The sequence below is a fragment of the Salmo trutta genome, chromosome 17 (assembly GCF_901001165.1).
Source record: "Salmo trutta chromosome 17, fSalTru1.1, whole genome shotgun sequence".
In the NCBI taxonomy this organism is placed as follows: Eukaryota; Metazoa; Chordata; class Actinopteri; order Salmoniformes; family Salmonidae; genus Salmo; species Salmo trutta.
The window spans coordinates 33,146,975-33,174,653 of NC_042973.1; the positions used below are offsets into that span (position 1 = coordinate 33,146,975).

Genomic DNA, 27,679 nt, shown 5'->3' on the forward strand with positions numbered 1-27,679 from the left:
GCGCGCTGACCCAAATTGACGCATTGCGTATGACGTTTCCACCCGGCTTGTTTTGTCTCGTTTCCTTTCATCCGCAATTCCGCAGGTCTTTCTCTGTGTGTAGCCCTAGATAGATAGCGTTATGGCCAACGTTGTGGATACCAAGCTATACGACATCCTTGGAGTTTCACCCTCCGCTTCCGAAAACGAGCTAAAGAAGGTACGTGACAGGTGTTATTATTGTTTTAAAAAAATACCACCACCACAGTGCCTACACAGACATTTTGGTGAATAATTAGACAGCAAAACTGGGTTGGTGTGGCCTTGCCAACACTGTTCGGATGCTAAGCTAACTAGCCTTGCGAGTTAGACAGTGGATATTTCTGGAGAAAATAACTTATATAATGAAAAGCTAGCTATGTCTTTCTCTGATTGACAACCTGATCTAAGGTAGCTAGACAGTTAGTTAGCTGTTAGGAATGTGATTAGATGTATTTTATACATGGGAAACTAACGTTAGGCCTTCCTTAATGCATAGAAAAGTAACATTCGTTATCCCAGACGGAGTCAGATCGTTGCTAGACGATGCGCTGCAGATTGCTGCTAGAAGTTAGCTGCAGTGGCTAGCTGGCTTAACGTTAGCGTGAGGAAACAAATCTGTCAGCGTAGAACCATAGAGGTACTAGTTAGGCTATGTGTTAGCTAGCCGGTTAGTACATACGATCAGAATTTCTGGTTAGACTATTAGCTAGCTGGAAGATTTTCAGATTCACAAAGTGTTGGTCTTGCGGCAGCAGCAATGTAAAGCTACGCAGTTAGAAAAATGTTGGCCCTATAACAGCCAGAGACAGTAACTGATGTAGTTGTCTCTTTTGTGTGCAGGCATACCGCAAGTTGGCCAAAGAGTACCACCCTGATAAGAACCCAGATGCCGGGGACAAGGTAAGAGACAGGTGGTTATACACACATGTGACACAGCACACAACGAATCACAAATTAAATCAAATCACATTTATTTATATTGCCCTTATTACATCAGCTGATATCCCAAAGTGCTGTACAGAAACCCAGCCTAAAACCCCAAACAGCAAGTAATGCAGGTGTAGAAGCACGCTATTCACGCCACATCACGATCACCAGCCATGGTAGTACCATTACACAGGCCTATCTGTATTGAACAGTAACTAAGATTGATATTAATTGACTTTGGTATTACTCAAATGACCTCCTCTCGAGAGCAGGAGTGCACCTGGCTAGTCTGTAAAGGCTCCTTCTCTCTCTTGGTCTCATCTGCTTCATATACAGCACTGACTTGAGATAACTGGCAGGTGAAAGCTAATTCCCAACCAGCATGTTCTGCATCTCTCAACTGACCTGTGTAACATCAGTGCAGATGGAGGAGAGGAAAGTAAACTATGTTAGACTATTGCATTGGGAGAGGAGTATCTGTGAGACAACTGCATGTGGTGATTGTTCATGCAGATTTAAAGTAAACAGTGGAACAATGTCACCTGAGGTTGTAGAATGTCTGTGGGAGGTAGTTATGATAAAGAATGGCGTGTCCCTAATGGTTCACCCCTTTTCTCCCAGTTTAAGGAGATCAGTTTTGCTTATGAGGTGCTGACCAATCCAGAGAAGAAGGAGCTGTATGATCGCTATGGAGAGCAGGGGCTGCGGGAGGGAGGTGGTGGAGGGGCTGGCATGGACGACATCTTCTCCCACATCTTTGGAGGGGGGCTGTTTGGCTTTATGGGGGGGCAGGGACGTGGAGGGGGAGGACGCAACGGGGGACGCAGGAGAGGAGAGGACATGGTGCACCCCCTCAAGTGAGTGACAGTTACTCTCCCTTCACTTCTCTAGTCTTCCATCCAGACATTGTTGGTTATGCCTTACCTAACCCTGCCTACCTTTCTAACACAGAGTATCACTGGAAGACCTCTACAATGGTAAAACAACCAAACTACAGCTCAGCAAGAATGTCCTGTGTGCTTCCTGCAATGGGTGAGTCTACACACTTTTAAAGAATGTATTTCATGTGAAAATCAATGTTAGTAGTTGCTGAGCTACTCCACTTTTTAAAATAAATCACATCTTTAACATGAGTTATATTGTTTAATGTGATACTTTACTCTCCTCACTTTGGTCTGTCTCCAGTGCGGGGGGTAAGGCGGGGGCGGTGCAGAAGTGTGTGGCCTGCAGAGGGAGAGGCATGAGGATCATGATCAGACAGCTGGCTCCTGGGATGGTCCAACAGATGCAGTCAGTCTGCACAGACTGCAACGGAGAGGGTAGGAAAACACACACACATTCACATAGTCTGCAATTTTATGAATACACTTTTGAAACACATTTTCTGATAGGAAACTAATCTGTTTGATGTTTTTGTATAGGGGAGGTGATCAGTGAGAAGGACCGCTGTAAGAAGTGTGAGGGTCGTAAGGTGAACAAGGAAACCAAGCTGTTGGAGGTCCATGTTGATAAAGGCATGAAACACGGCCAGAAGATCAGCTTCACAGGAGAGGCTGACCAAGCCCCAGGCACTGAGCCTGGAGACATACTACTGGTCCTACAGGAGAAGGAGCATGAGGTAATATACACACACATTGTAGCAGAAAGTACTTGAAGACTTAAACTTCAAGTGAAGTGTTCGGAAATTCCTTAGATTCCTCCATGAAGATGGCCCTCAATTCACATCTTCTGAGTTTGAGACATTCCTGAAACTCTCATCCCACTTGTCATTCAGAGCAGTTGGGTCAAAGTGCTGAGAAAGTGTTAAGTGTGTGTGTGTTGTGCAGGGGTTCCGTCGTGACGGCCATGACCTTCACATGACGCAGCGTATCGGCCTGGTGGAGGCTCTGTGTGGCTTCCAACTGGCAGTCACACATCTCGACGGACGCCAGCTCGCTGTCAAATATCCCCCCGGCAAGGTTATAGAGCCAGGTAAAATACGCATTACCTCAAGTATATATCTATTTGGTCTGACCTGTATCATTAAATTGATGATTGTTTGTGTCAGGTTGTATCCGGGTGGTGAAGGGAGAGGGGATGCCTCAGTACAGGAACCCATTTGAGAAGGGAGATCTGTTCATCAAGTTTGACGTCCAGTTCCCTGAAAACAACTGGATCAGTCCTGAGAAACTCTCTGTAAGTACCTCTAAGAACCAACTGGCCTGCCTAAGGTGTCCAACCACTTAGTTCACAGTCCAGGACATCACACATGGTCTCAACCATCACTTTGTCTACATGATCGTACTGAGCAGGGTTTCCATTAGGAAAATGTAACGCCGCCGGACATTTGACTGGCAGCATTTTAATTTATCGTACATTTGAGAAATTTACCAGTCCCATATGCATTGGGTGCATAACCTAATTAGGCCATCCACCCACAGTGCTCAGAATGACAGAAATCACATTTAGATTATGGTAATTCATCTTAACAGAACATGTCGAGGATGCAATTTCGTGCCTCCTTACCGAATTCCGATGCACAATAAGACGAGTAATGAACAGCAAAATCACTAGTCTACGTCAATCTACTACCCCCCCATAGTAGAACAATTTACTTTTTCTATTGGTCAGCTTGTCATTCTGTGCGAGAAAGAAATAGCCTATCCCAAACAGACTATGGGACAGTTGTGGGACGATAGATCCTAAATTCATACAACCAGTATGGTTGGCTAGGCTAGGCTAGGCTACATTTTTTTTTGCAGCAGCAGCAGCAACAATGAGGCTTATGCAACAGTTCAGAACGTTTAGCTTAGCATTTTTATAAACTATTATTTCTTCACATTATGAGCGCACAAGGCAGTAGGCTATGCGTGAGTGTTCATTCCATAATGCAATTAGCGGGAAAACTCAGTTGTCGTGATGAGATATGTTAATTTATATCTGTTAGAAATTTTGAGAGGGGAGATCTTTTGGCTACTGGACAATGAAAAAGTTGATTTGAAAACTAGTAGAACATGAGTGAAATAGGCTACTGGTTTCAATGTTACAGTGAGGGGAAAAAGTATTTGATCCCCTGCTGATTTTGTACGTTTGCCCACTTACAAAGATATGATCAGTCCATAATTTTAATAGTAGGTTTATTTGAACAGTGAGAGACAGAATAACAAAAAAATCCAGAAAAACGCATGTCAAAAATGTTATAAAATGATTAGCATTTTAATGAGGGAAATAAGTATTTGACCCCTCTGCAAAACATGACTTAGTACTTGGTGGCAAAACCCTTGTTGGCAATCACAGAGGTCAGACGTTTCTTGTAGTTGGCCACCAGGTTTCCACACATCTCAGGAGGGATTTTGTCCCACTCCTCTTTGCAGATTTTCTCCAAGTCATTAAGGTTTCGAGGCTGACGTTTGGCAACTCGAACCTTCAGCTCCCTCCACAGATTTTCTATGGGATTAAGGTCTGGACACTGGCTAGGCCACTCCAGGTCCTTAATGTGCTTTTTCTTGAGCCACTCCTTTGTTGCCTTGGCCGTGTGTTTTGGGTCATTGTCATGCTGGAATACCCATCCACAACCCATTTTCAATGCCCTTGCTGAGGGAAGGAGGTTCTCACCCAAGAATTGACGGTACATGGCCCCGTCCATCGTCCCTTTGATGCGGTGAAGTTGTCCTGTCCCCTTAGCAGAAAAACACCCCCAAAGCATAATGTTTCCCCCTCCATGTTTGACGGTGGAGATGGTGTTCTTGGGGTCATAGGCAGCATTCCTCCTCCTCCAAACACGGCGAGTTGAGTTGATGTCAAAGAGCTCCATTTTGGTCTCATTTGACCACAACACTTTCACCCAGTTGTCCTCTGAATCATTCAGATGTTCATTGGCAAACTTCAGACGGGCATGTATATGTATTCTTGAGCAGGGGGACCTTGCGGGTGCTGCAGGATTTCAGTCCTTCACGGCGTAGTGTGTTACCAATTGTTTTCTTGGTGACTATGGTCCCAGCTGCCTTGAGATCATTGACAAGATCCTCCCGTGTAGTTCTGGGCTGATTTCTCACCGTTCTCATGATCATTGCAACTCCACGAGGTGAGATCTTGCATGGAGCCCCAGGCCGAGGGATACTGACAGTTCTTTTGTGTTTCTTCCATTTGCGAATAATCGCACCAACTGTTGTCACCTTCTCACCAAGCTGCTTGGCGATGGTCTTGTAGCCCATTCCAGCCTTGTGTAGGTCTACAATCTTGTCTCTGACATCCTTGGAGAGCTCTTTGGTCTTGGCCAGGGTGGAGAGTTTGGAATCTGATTGCTTCTGTGGACAGGTGTCTTTTTTACAGGTAACAAGCTGCGGTTAAGAGCACTCCCTTTAAAACCTGTTGGGGCTAGGGGGCAGTATTGAGAATTTTGAAAAAAATATGTGCCCATTTTTAACTGCGTCCTACACCAACTCAGAAGCTAGGATATGCATATTATTAACAGATTTGGATAGAAAACACTCTATATTCTAAAACTGTTTGAATGGTGTCTGTAAGTATAACAGAACTCATATGGCAGTCAAAACCCTGAGACAAATTCTTACAGGAAGTGGATATCTGATGTGTTGAATTACTTTTAAGCCTATGCCATTGAAACACACAGGGACTTATTAATCATTGAGCACTTCCTACGCCATCCACAAGATGTCACCAGTCTTTACAAAGTGGTTTGAGTCTTCTACTGTGAAAACTGACCGAACAAGAGACTTGGAAAGTTGGTCATAAGCGGATGGCCTATACTACTCTGGCGCGCGAGTGCATGTTTGGGTACTCTCGTTCCAATACGTTTTAAAAGAGAATGCAATCGTCCGCCTTGAATATTATTGAAGTTCTGATTGAAAAAGACCTTAATGATTTATGCTATACAACGTTTGACATGTTTGAACGAACGTAAATGTTTTTTTTCCCCTCTTTGGTGAAGACAAGTCCGGCGGGCGACGTTCATGTTTTTGAGTAGCCTACAGGACGCGCTAACAACACGGAGCTTTTTGGACATAAATTATGAGCTTTTTCGAACAAAACTACATTTGTTATGGACCTGGGATTCCTGGAAGTGCCTTCTGATGAAGATAATCAAAGGTAAGGGAATATTTACATAGTATTTTAGATCTCTCCAACATGGCGCCTAGTCTGTATCGCCAAGCCTATTTTCTGAGCACAGGACCTCGTTTATTGCAAAGTGTGATTTCCCAGTAAAGTTATTTTTAAATCTGGCAATGAGGTTGCGTTCACGAGATGTTAATCTATAATTCTTTGAATGACAATATAATATTTTACCAATGGTTTCGAATAGTAATTATTTAATTTGTTGTGCTGATTGACTGGCGGTATTGGAGGGAAAATATTTTCTCAACATCAACGCCATTGTAAAATGCTGTTTTTGGATATAAATATGAACTTGATAGAACAAAAAATGCATGTATTGTCTAACATAATGTCCTAGGAGTGTCATCTGATGAAGATTGTCAAAGGTTAGTGCATAATTTTAGCTGGTTTTCTGCTTTTGGTGACGCCTGTCTTTGCATTGACAAAACATTACACACAGCTATTTTCAATGTACTGTCCTAACATAATCTAACTTTTTGCTTTCGCCGTAAAGCATCTTTCAAAGGGTGTAAGATAGTTGTATGTTTGAGAAATTTGAATTATGACATTTAATTGTTTTCAAATTTGGTGCCCTTGATATTTCACCTGCTGTTGATAGGGTGTACCAGGGGTGGGACGCTTTATAACATTTTTGACATGCGTTTTTCTGGATATTTTTGTTGTTATTCTGTCTCTCACTGTTCAAATAAACCTACCATTAAAATGATAGACTGATCCTTTCTTTGTCAGTGGGCAAACGTACAAAATCAGCAGGGGATCAAATACTTTTTCCCCCCACTGTATATGGAAGTCATTATAAAATAATTACCTCCATGTTTGGTCATATTTTGGCTAGGGATAGACCTTTTTGGACTGTTGGAGTACTTGCAAATCGGTGAATTTATCTGTATGTCAACACTGCGCACAATGCCTAATTTATCATAACCATTATAGATAACGAATCCTAATTGCTAAATTGTCTCATTCAGTCAATAAAAAAACGGTGCCTTTTAAGTAATTTATTGAAACTGTCATTTCAACGAATTAAACAAAACAGAAATGTACCCCCTTTTTCTTCCCAATTTCATTATATCCAATTGATTGTCATCCAATTACGATCTTGTTTCATTGCTGCAACTCCCCAATGGGCTCGGGAGAGGCAAAGGTCGAGTCATGCGTCCAGCGAAACATGAACCCACCAAACCACGCTTCTTTAACACCCGCCCGCTTAACCCGGAAGCCAGCTGCACCAATGTGTCAGAGGAAACACTGTTGGACTGACAACTGAGTCAGCCTGCAGGTGTCCGGCCCACCACAAGGAGTCGCTAGAGTGCGTTGTGCCAAGTAAAGCCCCCCGTTCAAACCCTCCCCAAACCCGGACGATGCTGGGCCAATTGTGTGCCGCCTCGTGTCTCCTGGTCACGGCCGACTGTGACACAGCTTTAGTGACGCATCAGCACTTAAACCTGAGAAAAATCCAACCAGGAAGTGGGAAATCTAAGGCGTGTAGTTTTTTAAGTGATTCCCTATCCAATATACAGTGCCTGTGGGGTCATATTGCACTTCCCAAGGCTTCCACTAGATGTCAACAGTCTTTTAGAACGTTTCAGGCTTCTACTGTGATTGGGGAGAGAATAAGAGCATATGGAGTCAGGTATCTGAAAAAAAGGTATGAGCTCAGTAACGCACACGGCCTTGTGAGCGAGCTGAGTTGATCTTCATTCCTAAAGAGAAAGGAATTGTCCGGTTGGAATTTTATTGAAGATTCATGATAAAAACATCCTAAAGATTGATTCTATACATCGTTTTACATGTTTCTACAAACTGTAGTATAGTAGTTTTTTGACTTTTTGTCTGGACTTAGTAAGCGCGCACCTTGCATTTGGAATAGTGAACCTAAGGCGCAAACAAAATTGAGGTATTTGGACATAAAAATTAACTTTATCGAACAAAACAAACATTTACTGTGGAACTGGGATACCTGGGAGTGCATTCTGATGAAGATCATCAAAGGTAAGTGTATATTTATAATGCTTTTTCTGACTTTTGACTGCACAACATGGCGGGTATCTGTATAGCTTCTTTTGGTGTCTGAGCGCTGTACTCAGATTATTGCAAAGTGTGCTTTCGCCGTGAAGCTTTTTTGAAATCTGACACATCGGTTGCATTAAGGAGAAGTGTATCTTTAATTCTGTGCATAACACTTGTATATTTTATCAAAGTTTATGATAAGTATTTCTGTAAATTGATGTGGTTCTCTGCAAAGTCACTGGAGGTTTTGGAGGCAAAACATTACTGAACATAACGCGCCAATGTAAACTGAGATATTTGGATATAAATATGAACTTTATCGAACAAAACATACATGTATTGTGTAACATGAAGTCCTGTGAGTGCCATCTGATGAAGATCATCAAAGGTTAGTGATTAATTTTATCTCTATTTCTGCTTTTTGTGACTCCTCTCTTTGGTTGGAAAATGGCTGTGTGGTTTTTCTTGTCTAGGTGCTGTCCTAACATAATCTAATGCTATGCTTTCGCCGTAAAGCCTTTTTGAAATCGGACACTGTGGTTGGATTAATGAGAATCTTTTCTTTAAAATGGTCTATAATACTTGTATGTTTGAGGAATTTTAATTATGAGATTTTTGCTGTTTTGAATTTGGCGCCCTGCACTTTCACTGGCTATTGTCAAATCAATCCCGCTAAAGTTTTAAAAAGGGTTTATTTACAACCTCTGGGGTATAACATGTTGGGCAAAGTGATATAGGAGAGTCTGACCCCTAACTTGAGTTCAGTCTTCGCCAATGAGAACCAAGAAGGGCCTAGAAATGTCCTTCATGACTGTGAAAGACCTCAATTCTAGGCTGTAGAAAATCCTATATCCATCTTATTAGATCAGAACAGGATGGATCAACAGTGATTCATATTACTAGTCTGCATCCTAAAAAAAAGGATAGTTGTGTTTTGCTGCATAACACACTTACATTATTTGTCTGCCCATATGATGTGGGATCATCGTCAGGTTATTAGATATATAAGTTTTAGTAACAAAATAACACCATGGTTGTAATAACACTTTAAACAGGTAGTTTGTAAATGTGTAGAATGTGTTTGTTTTGGGTCCACACTGATAAGTTAACTTATGTAAATTAGACAGTCACAGAGGATTTTTCTTCTGAATAACTGGTCAGGGCATAACACTTTCCATTCAGCTTCAGGCAACGTTGATGTAAGGCTTGATCCCACCTGTAGTAACTACTTCTATTTGTCACTCCCATTGTTGCTTATCTATTGTTCACTAGATATATCAATGTAATTACACACAAGACGTTGTTGAAAAACCGAATGCTTCCCACCTCTAGATCACATAACTAGATGTGAGCTGGAGGTGATCCCAACGCTGCCACCAATATAGCGGAATAAAGTGAAAGCTGCAATAGGGACTCTAACCAGGGCTCATACGTGGAAAAGTGAGCTCTAATGGCCATTGCCATGAAAGTCTAGCCAATAATGCTGGCATATGCCTTGTTACAATAGCCTAAGTATATAACGTGATTGACACGACTGTAATAATCATCATGAAACAGCCTTGGAAGTGCCATAAGTGTAAGCCAACATAATTCATTATTTTACATTAACCTGTTTAGCTGCATTGATACGGTTTAATTGATCATAGTCCAGATTCGTTATAGTTGCAAATACTACACAGTTTCACCAGGGGAATTTAAATCAAACAGATTTGTTTTACAGGTCTTCTTTCCCAACATTTATATATTCATCAAATCTGACAAATACAGCTTTTTACACCAATCTGGCAACCCTCATAAACTCCGACACAGCACCAGTATCCCAAAGTATTAAGTGAAAACATGCATAGAAATCAGCATTGGCATTAACGTAAGGCTGCTATTATAAGTATTTCGTTGACAACCTGGTTGATTAACAATATTGGGTTGTAAACATGTTTATATATATATATATATATATATATATATATATATATATATAATTTGTCCTTTTTAGCTGGCTTGCTGTTGGTAGCAAATTTGTCCTGGGATATAAACATTGAGTTGTTATTTTACCTGAAATGCACAAGGTCCTCTACTCCGACAATTAATCCACACATAAAACGGTCAACCGAATCGTTTCTAGTCATCTCTCTTCCTTCCAGGCTTTTTCTTCTCTTGACTTTATATTGCGATTGGCAACTTTCATAAATTAGGTGCGTTACTGCCACTGATCTCGTTCATTTTTCAGTCACCCATGTGGGTATAACCAATGAGGAGATGGCACGTGGGTACCTGCTTCTATAAACCAATGGGGAGATGGGAGAGGCAGGACTTGCAGCGCGATCTGCGTCAGACATCTATTTTAGCCCTTGGCAACGCAGACGCCCGTTGGGCGCGCGACAGCAGTGTGGGTGCAATAATTGAATAACAGATTTCTAAATTTATTTTGCAACTCTCGCGGTGTAGTCAGCCTGTTAGCTTCCTTTATGGACACGCGGCAAATGCCTTTTAACGTGGCATAAACACAACCAGTCATGATGTTTTCATCTGATTTTCAAACAATCACATAACAAAGGTGATTCAGTCTATAACACAACAAAATGTGGAAAAAGTTAGCATGTGAGTACTTTCTGAAGGCACTGTATATGCACTTGAATGGGAAGTGCACTTCAATTACCAGTTGAGAAATAAAAATAGTACCTATTTTTAATGGTGGCTATCATAACAGTTTTTAACATGTGAATTCATTTAGAACTGTTGTGCAATGATTGGGCTTATAAAAGCACGTTTTACTCCAGCAGCAACAGGAGCTGGAGCAGCAGCTCTTGCACCGTCTGACCAATTTTCTGCATAAACTTGGCTCTGTATCTGTATGCTGTGCGTGTGTAAATAATAATCTTGAAACTAACAAAAATACACCCGCCAATTTAAGTACCCAAAATTATGCAAATTAACCTATAGACCGATTTACATTTTTGTATCATCCAAAAGACGGCTATTACCGGCTAACCTGGTACTGAGATATGCAGAATGTGTGTTTTGCCTGTGTTTTTAGGAGTTGGAGGATCTGCTGCCTGGGCGTGCGGAGGTTCCAGTTATCTCATCGGAGGCGGAAGAGGTTGACCTTCAGGACTGTGAGGTCAGAGGTCAGGGGTCAGCGGGGGCCAGGAGAGAGGCCTACAACGACAGCTCTGATGAGGAGGGTGGACCACATGGCCCAGGGGTACAGTGTGCCCACCAGTAGACTGAATACATACACACCCTTCTCTCGCTGGTCTGTGTGCCCATCTGTTGAGTACTCGGAGGGAAGGGCACCCCTCCACTGCCCCAGCCCCAGGTCCCATCAGGACCCTCCATCCTCTTCATTCCTCCATCAGCCAATCAGTGTGTGTGTTTGAGTGTGGTCAGCAGGCTGTGATGGATGTTTACTGGCCATTTGACATCTTAGGTTTGTAGGCTCTACATCTGTCTGGAAACTTTGTCATTTGGGAACCTTGTGTACAAAATGAAAATATTGTCTAGTGAAATTATTAATTTATCTTCTAACAGGCTTCAGTGTCGTAGTCTAGGCTTAGTCACACACCAGCGCATGCTGAAAACACATTTAACACAGACCTACCATAGCCCCTGGTCTACACGGCGGCCTGCTGAGCCACACAGAAAGCTATTGTATTGCTTCCTGTAAGCTCAAACCAATCTCCGAGGCACCTCGGGACTACCTGGTTCAGATTTCTCTCCACCAATCAAATAGCTTGAATCTTTAGGCTTATTTACATTTGTCAGAAAACAACATGTTTCTCTTCTGTGTGAGGATTGTGCTTTTGCGCATGCGTGCGTGTGACCACAGAGCTTGTGTCTTGAGTAGCATACTCTAAACTGAGTGAGTGTGTGTGTGTGTGTGTGATTTAGTAGCTGGGTGTGTGTGAGCTGCTGTAGAATATTCTGGCTTCTCTGCTCATAGCGGTGTGTGTTCTGTGTGTATCGCCAGTGTGAGTGGAGACCTCGTTTATGTTCAATTAAAGATAAGATTTGAATGTGTTGAACTTCTCTCCCACCTTGACCATGTAACATTTAGCCCCTGACCCCTACCCTCTGACCTGTGCATTATACACAACTTTCCATGCCAGTACAACTGTCACACATGCCATCTCAACTTCCATTCCCTTAGCTCTGTAAATACCAACCCCAGCCCCTGTACACGGTCACATCTCAATACTCTACAGTTGCCTCCTTCCCTCCTATCCAAATTCCTGTTCTTCATCTGCACTGATGGGACAAGACATCATGGTCAGTTGGCACAAATGTTTTGGAACACTACCTGGAAAAACAATCATTTCTTGTTTCAACATTTTGCATTAGTGTGCACTATTGAACATGATCCAGGTGATAGCAGGATGGCGTTACTAGGCCACACGTGGATTTCCTTTCTCATGTCGTTCTGTCAGATCAGTACAGATGGAGTGGATAGGAGGCTACTTTAAACTGTAGAGATGTGGTAATCTGACTGTCACTGTATATATGCTATATAGGCCACTGGAGGGACACGCTACAGACAGGGGCTTTATTTAGTAAATCATGTTATTATTGTTAATGATGCTCATGTTTGTCAGGATGACAATTAAACTGTATAATAAACTGTATAATCAGCTCTGTTTTTGTGTTCATCCACTTACCATCAGGCTACAGTATAAGCCAATGACAGAAGAAGCCAGAAATGGCTAGTGTGGCTTGTAAACGGGGTGGGTAGTAGTGTAGTGACTGACAGATTGAGGGGGGAACAGCCGGGGCGGGACTTTAACCAGCAAATACTTATCAGATTTCTAGTGAGACAGATGTGTAGTAATAGCAAAATTAGCTTGCGCTGGTGGCTAGCCTGAGTGAGTCAGCAGTGTCGTCTGGCTCTGCACTGTGGATTCTCACTGGACCCAGCAGCTCCTTGAAGCCTGCTGTATTCCTGGGAGGAGGGAGAGCAAAAGGGAAAGAGTGAATAAAGAACGAGTGAAAGGTGGAACTTGACACCAGTCTGGTTTGTTACCTGTATTTCTTACATAGTGTGTGTGTGTGTGTGTGTGTGTGTGTGTGTGTGTGTGTGTGTGCTACCTGTCTCGTTTGGACTGCATGACGTAGGAGCGTTCTCTCCTCAGCTGCTCCAGTCTCTCTCTGACCACTGTCTTCTGCTGGCTCTTATCCGCCTGACAGAAACACACAGTCCAGAATCACACACCCCTTCCAATGCCGGACAATGGGGTATATTACATGTGGTTGTGTGTGTGTTTGTCACCTGGGGCAGGTTATGTGTGAGGTGTCGGAGTCTGTCAGTCTGTCTGAGGCCCATCAGGTCTTCCTGGGACTTCTTGTTCTGAATGATTGACAGCCGCTCCTGGACCTGACACAGGAAGTAGTCACATGCCTTAGTGACATCTCATCTCATTATAATATTTTTTTTCCTTTGTTCTGTGCCTTTCTTTCTAAAAACCCACCCTTGGTACATTGCTCTCGCTCTCTCACACCCTCAGTAGTTGTCCCTGTCTGTTCCATTCTTTCCCTCCCTTCTCTTGATCACCCCCACTCTGTCTCACTCTCAGTAGTTGTCTCACCCTCAGTAATTGTCTCTCTCTGTCTCGCTGTTGTTTCTGCTCCACCTTCCTCTGCAGGTCCACCAAGCTGCGCATTGTTTTCTCTCTCTCCATCATAGAGACTGGCTCCAATGTTTTTTCTCTCTCCATCACACTCCCCATTGTTTTCTCTCCCTCCATTGTTCTGTCTCCTTCTAGAGTAGTGTGTGGGGTGTTAAGGGTCTCATGGGCTGATGTAAGGGGTGCAGGTCTACTCAGGGCCCAGAGCTCTGTCATGTCCTCCATCTCCCCTCCCACAGAGCGTGGGTAAGCACTTCCATTGGCTCCCAAAGCAGTGAGGTCATCAGTGTGTTCCTCATTGACCGGTGGACTTCCGCGCCTTGTCTCAGCCTCCTGCTGGGCTCTGCCCCATGTTGGAGGCTCCTCAGTGTGTGTGTGCTCAGGGGGCAGAGTGTGTGTGATAGGGGTGTGTGTGGGCACATTAGAAAGTGTTTCTGTCTTCTCTGACTGCTCCATCATCAACTCCTTCTGCAACACACACACAGTCATCACAGTTATAATCAAAACCTTAGTGAGCCAGATGGAACATTGGTGAGCCAAACAGAATCTTAAGAGTGCCACATTGAATCTGAGAGCCAGACGGAATCTTAGAGAGACTAACAGACTACCTGGTCCGTGGTGGGGTGCTGGTCTGTAGGCGGTAAGAGCTGTTCAACCTCAGAGCTGTACTGGAACAGAGACGAGTCCAACACCACCTGGTCTGTGTCTCTGGTTGTGTCGTTGTAGTGTATGTGTCCAGGTGTGTCATAGTGTGTGAATCCGGGGGTGTTGTGTGTGTCACAGTGCACACTCACCTCACCCACTTCCTCTTGTTGCTCTGTTGCAGTAGACATGACCTACAGAATCACAACACAAAGAATACACAGTTCAGATCTCTGTGTGACAGTGTTTCTGATCCTAGATCTGTGTGTGAGACAGACCTGGGCCAACTTTTGAAATACTCAAAGTAGTCAAATATAGTGCATTTGGAAAATATTCAGACCCGTTGACTTTTTCCACATTTTGTTATGAAATGGATTCAATTGTTTTTTCCCCACCATCAATCTATTTATTTACCTTTATTTAACTAGGCAAGTCAGTTAAGAACAAATTCTTATTTTCAATGACAGCCTAGGAACAGTGGGTTAACTGCCTTGTTCAGGGGCAGAATGACAGATTTGTGCCTTGCCAGCTCGGGGATTCGAACTTGCAACCTTTCAGTTACTAGCCCAATGCTCTAGCCACTAGGCTACCCTGCCGCCCCTATACATAATGAAAAAGCAAAAACAGGTTTTCTATACATTTTTGCAAATGTATTACAAATGAAAAAAAAATCACATTTACTAAAGTATTCAGACCCTTTACTCAGGACTTTGTTGAAGCACCTTTGGCAGCGATTACAGCCTCCAGTCTTGTTGGGTATTTCTCTTATTCTTCTCTGCAGATCCTCTCAAGCTCTGTCAGGTTGGATGGGGAGCGTCGCTGCACAGTTATTTTCAGGTCTCTACAGAGATGTTAGATTGGGCTAAAGTCGGGGCTCTGGCTGAGCCACTCAAGGACATTCAGAGACTTGTCCCGAAGCCACTCCTGTGTTGTCTTGGCTGTGTGCTTAGGGTCTTTGTCCTGTTGGAAGGTGAACCTTCGCCTTCATTTTCAATACATTTGCTAAGATTTCTAAAAACATGTTTTCACTTTGTCATTATGGGGTATTGTGCGTAGATGGGTGAGTCAAAATATGAATATAATACATTTTGAATTCAGGCTGTAACAAAAACATTTGGAATAAGTCAAGGGGTATGAATACTTTCTCAAGGCACTGTAGTTGAATTAGTCAAAATATATTATACACGGTCGGGGGAGAATCCAGCTACTACCGGTCCATTTCGTTTAATGTTTGTGAATCTCATGAGAGACAATACAGCCACATTACCATAACTCTGTTTATACAAGAGTCTCAGTTGTGAGGTTTACATCTAATTGTTGTATAAAATGAATGAGTAAAGATTAAACTATTTGTGAAATTATGTAATGTGATTATAAACTGTTTAATGAAGGAAACTCCAATTCCCTTTGGAGTTTAACTAAGTCATAGGCCCGCCCCATGAGCACAGACATTGACCTGGCCTTTTCTGCTGTTATGAATATAACCCCCACCTGAAAGATTTCCCAGCAGACCAGCTTACCTCGATTACTGAGTGGGTTAAGGTTTGAGTAGACACCATAAACCTAAGGTTGTAATGGTTTTGAAACTCTGAGACTATCGATACCGACAGAATAAGAGCAAATCTTTGATACTAATTACTAGTCTGCAGCTAGGAATTCTATACCATTGAATGCGAAGGCCGATAACCGCCGAAACATCTATTCTATAAGAACATTTCTGAATGTTACTCTGAAGTAGCCATTCTAACCAAAGACTCCAGGTACGCAGAGAGAGGGGCGGATGAACTTCCAACAGAAAGAAGGACGATTCCAGCAGAGATCATGACGACACACTGAGCGTAAATATATATATTGATTGCAATTATTCCCGAATGAGTGAGCGTTCATGTGCAAAGGATTAGCATTTCAATTGTTATAATTATCAACGGTGTAGTCTTTTTGTCTTTCGCGCCCTTCTCAGTCCCTTTGTCTACCAAGCCGCCATTCCGGTTTAGCCCACTAGGGCACATCCCCTATCATTTCCTTGTAACCATATCTACTTTGTTATTTGTTTATGCATTTCTGTGATTATTTAGTTAGTTAATAAATAAATGATTGAGACAATTGATGTGTGGATGATTCATAGTGAAGACTGGGTTCATGCAGATAACCAACAATTTACGACGTTTGGAATGAGACTAACGTGAGGTAAAGAATAATTCATTAATTAGAAGACTAATTGATCAGATATTAACATATCTGAAAGTTATATTAGGAAAATTATAACTTTGTAATCTGAATTTTTTTTGTTGGTGCCCCGACTTCCTAGTTAATTGCATTTACCCGATTGGTTAATCACGTAATAATAATTACAGAAAATTGATTTGATAAACTAACAGTCTTCAGTTTAATGATGCCAAAGACACGACAGTAGTATGAATTCATTACATGTTGAGAAAAATTGCCCTACCAACTAAACCTGTACCCATTAAAACCTCACCACTATTCCACTACTTTGGCCCTACCTGATCCTACTCCAGGCCAGCAGCCTGGGAGAACGGGACTCTATTGTTCAAAACATCGTATAAATCTAATGCAGTAAAATCTCGTACACCCAAGTACTTCTCTGCAGCTGCCACCACAACATCTATCCTCTGTGATTTATATTCAATTTCTGCGGTACAATTGACAACCAGCACCATGGGTACTCATACAGTTTACACACACTTTTTCCACTGATAATACACATTCCCCATTGTCTCAAGTCCTCCTGCACACTTTTCACATCTAGGAATCTCCCTATTGCACACTGCTGCCACGTGACCATAAATTTTAACAACTTAAACACTTTAATCTGTAATGGAAAAACTCATTAGTACAGACAGCGTCTTCTCTGTTTCACCACGCTCTCCACTGGGTCTGCATTGCACCCAACGGCGAGAGTCACACACACCGGGAATCTTCAACTTCAGTTGATCCTCCTCAACACTTAACGCCACTCCATTTGCCACTACTTTCAACCGTGCCCTGCTCCAGATAGGAAAGCAAGTCACAGGTTGCGGTCCAAAGCTCAAATTAAGTGGACACTTCTGATGACGTTCATGACGTCTGACGAGTATACACTTGCAAGGCAAGGGGCGAGTGAGGAAAGAATGATTTTTAAATGGACCACCCTTGGCTGGAAATTCGTCACTCGTTCATCCCGCGATGATTGTGTTTTCAGCCACCGGTAGCTTGTGGGTGCTTTATATGCGCTACAGTCAATTATGAGTGCATGTCGACTTATATTAAAAATATCATTTTTAATATACGCCTACTGTATGATAGCTAGCAAATTAATTAGCTAACTAACGTTAGCCTCCCTAGCTGGAACTTCTGAAGAAGGAAATGTTTTATTTCTACAATTTCCAAAAGCTAACCAAACAAAAACATATTTACTTTTTATGAGACGTGTTTGTGCCGTCATGTGCATTAGTAGCACAATTTCTAACTTATTTGCATTCGTTTTTACTTACACTTGTATGTTGACTTCTCCATTGATGTTGTTTTTAAGTTTTCGCTGACTTTTGTTAGCGGATGTACAATCGTCGCAAATTGAATTATGGGGAGTTTCGGGCCCCGGAGTGAACATAATTGTACACTCGCAAAGCCAACTAAAAATGAGGGCTGAGGGGATTACGTTGCAAACTTCCCTTGCTTGGCTAATCATTTGAACCGCCCTCCAAGATGGCGACGGGGATTTCCCTAAGGGCTTAAGGCGAGGGTAAGTGGACGAGGATGTGTCTTTTAAGTGTTTGGACCGCAGACACATTTCTTGTCCCCGGTTGCATGGCGCGGAGCGCACGCTCCCTCTGGATGGCAGAAACACAAAACATCAACACGATTACATTTCGAGTCACTTTCATCAACCCAACCTCTTCTCCACCCAACCTGACACCACATATGGATCTGCCACAAGGCAATGATACCTTCTCTCCGAAGATCTCACTCCTACTTGGCCAGAATCATCCTCATCCTAAGGACGAGGCTCAAACTTAGCGGTCTTCACCGTACCTGCCACCACAATTGATTCGTCCTCACTCTTGTCACGTTCAAATTCCTTCTGTAGCTTTTCCAAAAGTTCTGTGTGATCCACCACTCCATATTCACTCAAAACATGTTCCAATTTTCTACTTTTTTCCCTATCCACCATGTTCTCCTTCATCAGATCTTCTAGAAGGCTTGTTCATTTTCCCATTCCATATTTACTTATTGTATGTTCCATTTTTCAATTTTTTTTCTAGTGATGTTACATTTGATACCGGAGCTATGAGGGGTGTGTTGAAATCACTTTATCAGAAGTACGTCATCAATTACATACAAAGCTTCATTTGATCACATGCTTTTTCATACCGGTCCAAACACTTAAAAGACACACCCTATCCCCTCAGCCCTCAAATTAAGAAGACACTTCTGATGACGTATCATGACGTTTGACGAGTGTACACTTCGCTGACTTTTCTTAGCGGATGTACAATCGTCGCAAATTGAATTATGGGGAGATTCAGGCCCTGGAGTGAATATATTTGTACACTCGCAAAGCCAACAAAAAACGAGGGCTGAGGGGCTTACGTTGCAAACTTGCTTGGCTAACCATTTGGACCGCCCACCAAGATGGCCGGCGGGGATTCCCCCAAGAGCATAAGGTGAGGGTAAGTGGACGAGGATGTTTATTTAAGTGTTTGGACTGCATCCCGTGTGTTGCAAAATGTGAGATCCCACTGATTTTGCCGTGGTTTCACTGCTTTTTCCCATTCCAAGCTGCTTTCATACACTGTCCTCTACTGGACACTGTACTTACAAATAGAGTTAGGATTTTGTATATAAAGTTTCACCTGACTGGTAGCATAGCAGGTAGAGTAGGGGACTGTGTGGAACATTCAGGGACGTGAAAGGTATAAGGTTGAATCTCGTTGAGGGCACACTAGTATGAAAATTGTTTTGGCTGCACTGTTGTTCAAGTATTTTTTTTATTTAGTATAGTAAAAGCTTATGTCTTAAGCATCCTAAATAATGCTATAGATTCAGTTTTTGAAAAATAGTCAACTTGAAGGTGAAAAAGGGAAGCATAATGTAAGATGCGAACCTAATATTCCAACTGATTATAGGTTACTAAAGGCAACGATTTACCGGTGCACCACCGTATTATAATGAAATGGATTAAAATGATCAGACGCTGCTATTTATTGCTGACCAGCAGATGTCTCTAATGTGCATTGTGAATAGATAACAAAGCACCAACAAAAGAACCATTTTTCAGCACAATTTGGTGAAAGCATCGAAGCTTTCAGAAAGCCTCAGCTTCCGATCACTATTTTTTTCCCTGTCCACCATCTTACCCCTACCTCATGGCCACATGAGCTAAATGTGTGGATTATAATTACCTAAGGCATTTAAACTGGAACAAACATTTCAATAAGGGATGCAAAAAAACATCTAACTAACTTGATTGGATTTGTTTAGAAAAAAGTATTTTATTTATCTTTGTCTTGCATGAGATTAATCAATCAATCAATCAATCAATCAATCAATCAATGTACATGCACAAACATAGATATTGAAACTATGTTTTTTGAATCTACCGGCCATAGAGCATGCTGGGATATATGATAATGATGGGTGTGGTTTTGGTTCAACGTGATCTGTATAGTTTCTGGCCGCTGCATTAGGGTAAATCCAGCCCCTCAAGATAAGGCCTTATGAAATATGTGTGATATTGTGCGATATATATATATATATATATATTTTATTTATTTATTTTTACATATTTGCTTAAGATCTTACTCGGTGAAGTCTACAGGAACAAAAATGTATGAATGCAACAACCATGTCTCTGCAACTTACTCGAAAGGCAAGGCACTCTGGGAAATATTTAAATAAGACTTTACGCTAAGCAGTGTGTTAATTTTAACACTGTTTCAGTGCCTATATGGGTCCACAGACTCCACACTTTCAGTGTTGATTTAGCAATCGTATAATATGCTCTGTAAGCATCCAACTTGCTGTTTGCAATTGGCTTTGAATTACTCTGAAGTATTTTCCGGTATCATAAAATGAATTGCAGCTTTCGACAGATTCAGTGGCATGTTGATAGAGTCATACAGTAGTTGAGTGTCACAACTTATTTGACTTGATTATGTACACATGGGGCAATGAACATTCAGGAGAATGGACAGTTGCAGAATGTTCAGATAGAAATGTATTGTGTAGATCAAATATGACTTTCAGATATTTCTATCTTCAACATGCAGTTCCAGATACAGCCCTGCCATTAGTTGAAGGCAATCAACCCAATAGTTTCAGAAAAGTAGTCACTTCCTGAGATCTGTATTCAGATATTTTGAAAATGTTGTTGCTTTCTCAGATATTTATTCAAATCATTTTGAAAAGTAGTCATTCTTTGGGATCTATTTGTTCCCCTGGAAAAATAGTTACTTTCCATTAAGCATAGTTAAAACTATAGTTATGCCAGGTCTGGTGTGCGGTAGTGTTTCTGATCCTAGATCTGTGTGTGAGGTAGTGTTTCTGATCCTAGATCTGTGTGTGAGGTAGTGTTTCTGATCCTAGATCTGTGTGAGCCAAGGTAGTGTTTCTGATCCTAGATCTGTGTGTGAGGTAGTGTTTCTGATCCTAGATCTGTGTGTGAGGTAGTGTTTCTGATCCTAGATCTGTGTGTGAGGTAGTGTTTCTGATCCTAGATCTGTGTGTGAGGTAGTGCTTCTGATCCTAGATCTGTGTGTGAGGTAGTGTTTCTGATCCTAGATCTGTGTGTGAGGTAGTGTTTCTGATCCTAGATCTGTGTGTGAGGTAGTGTTTCTGATCCTAGATCTGTGTGTGAGGTAGTGTTTCTGATCCTAGATCTGTGTGAGCCAAGGTAGTGTTTCTGATCCTAGATCTGTGTGTGAGGTAGTGTTTCTGATCCTAGATCTGTGTGTGAGGTAGTGTTTCTGATCCTAGATCTGTGTGTGAGGTAGTGTTTCTGATCCTAGATCTGTGTGAGCCAAGGTAGTGTTTCTGATCCTAGATCTGTGTGTGAGGTAGTGTTTCTGATCCTAGATCTGTGTGTGAGGTAGTGTTTCTGATCCTAGATATGTGTGTGAGGTAGTGTTTCTGATCCTAGATCTGTGTGTGAGGTAGTGTTTCTGATCCTAGATCTGTGTGTGCGGTAGTGTTTCTGATCCTAGATCTGTGTGTGCGGTAGTGTTTCTGATCCTAGATCTGTGTGTGAGGTAGTGTTTCTGATCCTAGATCTGTGTGTGAGATAATGTTTATGATCTTAGATCTGTGTGAGGTAATGTAGCATATCTTACTGTTTCTGCCTGCTGCTCAGTTTCTCCATCCGGTGGTTTGCTCCAGGCCAGAGTGATGAGAGAACCTTGCTTCTCATAGCTCTGAGGAGTCTTTCTGTGGCTGCCCTGCCTCGCCTCTCGTCCCTCACACACCTCTCGCTCTGCAGAGAATCCATTGGAGGCAGAGGGTGTGTGGTGTGTGTCGAGGGAGTGGATGGTGTCTGAAACACACAGGATCTCCAGGTAGGGCAGGTCCTCTGGGGCCAGGGCCGTCCCACAGCCTGGAGACACACATACACACAATATGTGATGTGTCATTTTTAATGATATGTGTGTCTGTGTATTACCTGTGCAGAGGTCCCCTGTGTGCTGTTGTTCTGGGTCACCTCTGGTCAGGTCTGTGGGCGGGGAGGCTGAGGAGTTGTTCTGGACTGAGATTGAGTCAGAAGGCCCCAGGCAGGGGTCAACAGCAGTCAGTAGTGTGTTGGGGTCCGAGGTCAGGCAGGGGTTAGAGGTGAGGAGTGTGAGCAAGCAGGAGAGACGAGGCTCTCTGAGTCCTGACTCATACTCTTCTATCAGGGTCAGCAGGCGCTGTTCACCCTGGACACAGACGTAATGCACGCGCACACACACACACACACACACACACACACACACACACACCCACACACACACACACACACACACACACACACACACACACACACACACACACACACACACCAAATGGTGGACCAAATAGATCTGCCAGTGTAGCCACAATGGAAAGTTGCTTTGATTTGAACACAGTGTTGTGACTGACCCTGTCCAGTAGAGTTGACAGCACTGCAGAGACCTGGGCCTCCTGGAGATCCATCAGCTCAACCAGCAGGAGCAGAGCACAGCCTCCCCACTGGGACTGGTGCTGGAGGGAGGATTGGGGTTGGGACTGGGGCTGGGCAGGGCCCTGTGCTGGCAGGGTTTGGGGCTGAAGACAGGACTGGAGCTGGGCATGTGTTTGAGCCTGAGTCAGCAGGAGGGTGTGTGTGTGTCTCAGCCTCCTCATACACCCCGCTCTCAGCGCCCCCTCCCTTTGCTGGACCCACTCTGCTAACACAACACCTCACAGATCACAGTCACACAACTGGTTACTGGACATCACTGATTACATTACAGATAATAGCAGAGATCCAGATAGATAAAAGCAGTCATTTAGCTATATTTGATATACAGACTGACCCTCTGTAGGTGACTTCTGCTCTCCTGGTCCCTGTAGCTTGTCTGGGGAGTCCCCGTGCAGCAGCCTCAGCAGACACTTTCTCTCCCGCTCCTGATTCAGTACCAGACACCTCAGCACCACCTGGACAGAGGTCAGAGGCTAGAGGTCAAACTCCAGTAGCAGAGAGGGACGGGAGGGGGGCATATAACAGTAAAACAAAGAGGCAACAGCAGTGTTACTGACAGATACTAGACATAACCTGTTGTTGAAAGACAGAGGATTCCTCTTCTTCCTCCTCCTCCTCCTCCTTCTCCTCCTGCAGCCAGAGCAGGGCCTGATCTCTCCTGCAGGACCCTATAATCCTGGGCCTGGGAACAAGGCAGATGTAGGAAATCATTGACACAAAGTCAGAGACTTATTCCCATTGTGGTTGTCATGCAGGCCTCACCATGTCTCCCAGTCCTGTCTGGCTGCCAGCAGTGCACCATGGGACAGTGTCTCCCGCTGAGCTCTGATGGTGGCCAGGCTGGCATACAGACCCATCAACTGCAGGGTTTCCCTGTCCAGTCTGCAGGGGCAGAAGGACATGATCTGACAGTCAAGGTTGTAATTGGCTTATTGCAGGACCTGGAAAATGTTGTGCTTGCCTCTCGTCAGGGCTGTTATTGTGGAATTGGTGTGTGTGTGTCTGTATGGGTTTGTACCTCTTGGCCAGGGCAGTGAGACTGTTTGTCTCGTGCTCAAGGCTGGTGTGTATTTCAGTGAGGAGAGAGATGGCCGACCAAGACTGCTCCCTGGGTTTAACCCAATCAGGACAGCCCCTCAGGGACACACCCTCACTGCACCTGTCAATCATATCATCACCTGGTCAGAGGCATAGCCATCTGCTGCACATATACCTGCTCATCCTCAGGTTAGCCAATCAATTAGATCACTCCTCAATATATACTCAGTGTGCATCTTTGTTATGCACAGCCCAAAACTATCCTAAGTATGTGTGTTACCTGTATATCCTGAAGGCTCCAGGTAGGTCAGACAGACTCAGCATGTCACCTGACTCCTGCGCCTCCTCCCATAGCAAACCTAGCTCTGCCTCCCTCTCCTCACGCTCCCATGGCAACAGTGTCCTCCAGGCAACCAGCCCTGTAATATCATAAGCATGATGATATGTACTGAGTATACAAATGTGATGTACTGTGTGTGTTTGTGTGTGTGTGTCTCACCATGGTGTTCCTGCAGCATCTCTGTGAAGAGTATGTGTGTGACGGCATCATACTTCACTCCTACCAGTAGGAGTAGCTCTGACAGAGAGACACACCCCAACGCCCGACTTCTCACCCCTGACCCCCGACCACCGCTTAAAGACGGCAGGGCTCCACACACACCCTCCTGCACCAGTCTGGGGACAGACACACACATAAATGAGAGGGGGGAGGGGGGGGGCAGACAGATAAAGGGAGAGAGCGGGAGGGAGACAGAGAGAGTCTTACAAACTAACAGCTTACCTGGCCCAGCGCTGTCTAACCGCTCTCCTCAGTCTCCACTCACACACTCCTCCATCTTTTCTCTCCTTTCCCTTTTCTTTCTCTGTGGGTATGTTCTGTGTGTCTCTGTCGTACTGAGCGTGACTGGTGGTGTGGTACAGGTCTTGGTTGAGGTGTATGGTGTGCATGTCTCTTGTATGTGTGTCTGTGGTGTGTGTGTCTGTGTGGTACAGGTCTCTGAGTTTTCCTGTGTTGAGCAACTGAAGGTCCCAGTAGATCTGTAGAATCAGGGTTCAGAAACAAACCTTATTCAAAGTTTTTAAGCTCAAACACTAAGAATTTGAATTATATTTGAACCCAGGTGTAATACACAGACATCTCTCTCCCCCCCCCCCCCACACACACACATACACACAGAGCTGTGATAGCTACTGTACCTCATCTCTCCTTTCTCTCTCTCTCTCCATCTCAAGGAGAACTTCTAAAACCTTTCCATCACTGCAGGACCAACTCTCATCATCCCCTGCAACCTACGCGAAGCAGGGTAAGAGGTTTTAACAATACATCTTGGCAATAGTAACACATATTTGCCTGTCAAACCTATAGAATTTTTGTCTGGGTACTAGTCATTTTAGCTAACATTCCACTCCTTTCCACTGGTCACATACTGGTTGAATCAACGTTGTTTCCATGTCATTTCAATGAAATGACGTTTAACCAACGTAGAATAGACGTTGAATTGACGGTCTGTGCCCAGTGGGTTGTCACTTCTTTAATTTGCCAAAGACAGGAGTGGCAAGGAGTGGAATGTAATAGCTGAACAGAGACATCAACCAGGCTAATTGAATTTAGAGAGGAGGACAAACAGAACGAGTGTTTGTGTGTACATTTAACTTCATTATAGCTGTGTGTTTGTGTACTTCTAACTTCATTATAGCTGTGTGTTTGTGTGTACTTCTAACTTCATTATAGCTGTGTGTACTTCTAACTTCATTATAGCTGTGTGTACTTCTAACTTCATTATAGCTGTGTGTACTTCTAACTTCATTATAGCTGTGTGTTTGTGTGTACTTCTAACTTCATTATAGCTGTGTGTACTTCTAACTTCATTATAGCTGTGTGTTTGTGTGTACTTCTAACTTCATTATAGCTGTGTGTTTGTGTGTACTTCTAACTTCATTATAGCTGGGTGTTTGTTTGTGTGTGTCACCTTCTTTATAGCTGTGTGTGCATCCTCCAAGCCGGTGTGTAGATGGAACACCTTGTGGAACAGAACACACACATCCTGAGGAGAGAGCTGTCCTCCAAGAGAATGACCTAAAGACTGGTACAGACCAGCCACACACTGCTCCATCACACCCTGGAGAGATCACACACACAGTACACAGTACACATCACACATTACACAAACACATTACACAAACACAATACTAATAAGACAGTACTGAAGAAAATAAATATTATCAGCCAGCCATAGTGTCTTACCTGCTCCATGTTTACGCTGTAGACTGATGAATTATACACACTATCGCCATTATTACGTCAGTCGCCCGGACAACAGCCGGATCAGGTTACCAGGCAACAATACCCGAAAGTTGTCTGCCAGCCTAAGTCAGACAGGTGACACCTGACCATGTTACTGGTCTCACCTAGGAGCAATTAGTTCCCCTGGCCTGTATAAAGTATTAAAACACGCACAGAAACCACACATTGGACAGTCATCTTTATTTGTTGTGAAATGGCAGAGGGAATGTGACCAATATTGCCAGTCTGTGTGCGGCATAACACATGTTACATACACATTAAGTAACAAAGAAAAATCAGGTATTCAAATATATTCCAATAATTCCCTGTGGATACAACAGGGTTTCTACAGTTAAAGCTCCTGGGATGTAGTGGAGTAACAACATGTTAATAACAGTGTTTATCCACCTTTTTATTTTCCCACCACATCCCTGCAGAGCACCATAGTGTACCAGCAGTCCTATCAAATCAAATCAAATAGCAGATGTTATTGTGTGTGTAGCGAAATGCTTGTTTCTAGCTCCAACAGTGCATTAATATCTAACAAGTAATATCTAACAATTTCACAACAATACACACAGTACACACAAATCGAATTAAAGGAATGGAATTAACAATATATAAATATATAGACCAGCAATGTCAGAGCGGCATAGAATAAGAAACTGTAGAATAGAATACAGTATATACTGTACATATGAGATGAATAATGCAAAATATGTTTAAAAAAATTGTGACTAGTGTTCCATTATTAAAGTGGCCAGTGATTTCAAGTATATGTACTGTATATAGGCAGCAGCCTCTAATGTGCTAGTGAGGGCTATTTAACAGTCTAATGGCCTTGAGATAGAAGCTGTTTTTCAGTCTCTCGATCCCAGCTTTGATGCACCTGTACTGACCTCGCCTTCTGGAATATAACGGGGTGAACAGGCAGTGGCTGGGGTGGTTGTTGTCCTTGATTATCTTTTTGGCCTTCCTGTGACATCGGGTGCTGTAGGTGTCCTGGAGGGCAGGTAGTTTGCCCCCGGTGATGCGTTGGGCAGACCAAACCACCCTCTAGAGAGCCCTGTGGTTGCTGGTGGTGCAGTGGTCATACCAGGCGGTGATACAACCCGACAGGATGCTCTCAATTGTGCATTTGTAAAAGTTTGTGAGGGTTTTAGGTGCTAAGCCAAATTTCTTCAGCCTCCTGAGGTTGAAGAGGCGCTGCTGCGCCTTCTTTCCACCATTGTTGGTAATCAAGCCTACTACTGTTGTGTCGTCTGCAAACTTGATGATTGAGTTGGAGGCGTGAGTGGCCCTGCAGTCATGGGTGAACAGGGAGTACAGGAGGGGGCTGAGCACGCACCCTTGTGGGGCCCCAGTGTTGAGGATCAGTGAAGTGGAGGTGTTGTTTCCTACCTTCACCACCTGGGGGTAGCCCGTCAGGAAGTCCAGGACCCAGTTGCACAGCAGGGCAGGGTTCAGACTCAGGGCCTCAAGCTTAATGATGAGCTTGGAGGGTACTATGGTGTTGAATGCTGAGCTATAGTCAATGAACAGCATTCTTACATAGGTATTCCTCTTGTCCTGATGGGATAAGGCAGTGTGCAGTGTGATGGCGATAGCATCATATGTGGATCTATTGGGGCGGTAAGCAAATTGAAGTGGGTCTAGGGTGTCAGGTAAGGTAGAGGTGATATGATCCTTGACTAGTCTCTCAAAGCACATGATGACAGAAGTGAGTGCTACGGGGTGATAGTCATTTAGTTCAGTTACCTTTGCTTTCTTGGGTACAGGAACAATGGTGGCCAACTTGAAGCATGTGGGGACAGCAGACTGGGATAGGGAGAGATT

General features: G+C 43.4%; 2 protein-coding genes and 1 long non-coding RNA gene across 3 annotated transcripts; 2 read left to right on the forward strand and 1 right to left on the reverse strand.

Moving 5' to 3' along the window:
* The first annotated feature begins 39 nt into the window (after positions 1–39).
* LOC115152070 (dnaJ homolog subfamily A member 2) lies at positions 40–12,692 on the forward strand. The gene is made up of 9 exons (XM_029696568.1): positions 40–199; positions 862–921; positions 1,570–1,805; positions 1,900–1,980; positions 2,134–2,267; positions 2,370–2,566; positions 2,775–2,919; positions 2,996–3,123; positions 11,108–12,692. The coding sequence occupies exons 1-9, from the start codon at positions 122–124 to the stop codon at positions 11,294–11,296; spliced, it is 1,248 nt and encodes a 415-aa protein (XP_029552428.1). The 5' UTR covers positions 40–121; the 3' UTR covers positions 11,297–12,692.
* LOC115152069 (uncharacterized) lies at positions 12,602–22,762 on the reverse strand. The gene is made up of 8 exons (XM_029696567.1): positions 22,440–22,762; positions 21,985–22,237; positions 21,659–21,918; positions 14,297–14,524; positions 13,650–14,156; positions 13,334–13,438; positions 13,153–13,244; positions 12,602–13,006 (listed from the first exon to the last, which is right to left on the reverse strand). Exons 1-8 carry the CDS (start codon positions 22,680–22,682, stop codon positions 12,904–12,906), a joined length of 1,791 nt encoding a protein of 596 aa, XP_029552427.1. The 5' UTR covers positions 22,683–22,762; the 3' UTR covers positions 12,602–12,903.
* On the forward strand, positions 18,723–26,121 carry LOC115152071 (uncharacterized). Its single transcript, XR_003867414.1, has 3 exons — positions 18,723–19,000; positions 24,793–24,863; positions 25,541–26,121. It is a non-coding gene; the product is annotated as an uncharacterized LOC115152071 (long non-coding RNA).
* The last annotated feature ends 1,558 nt before the right edge of the window (positions 26,122–27,679 follow it).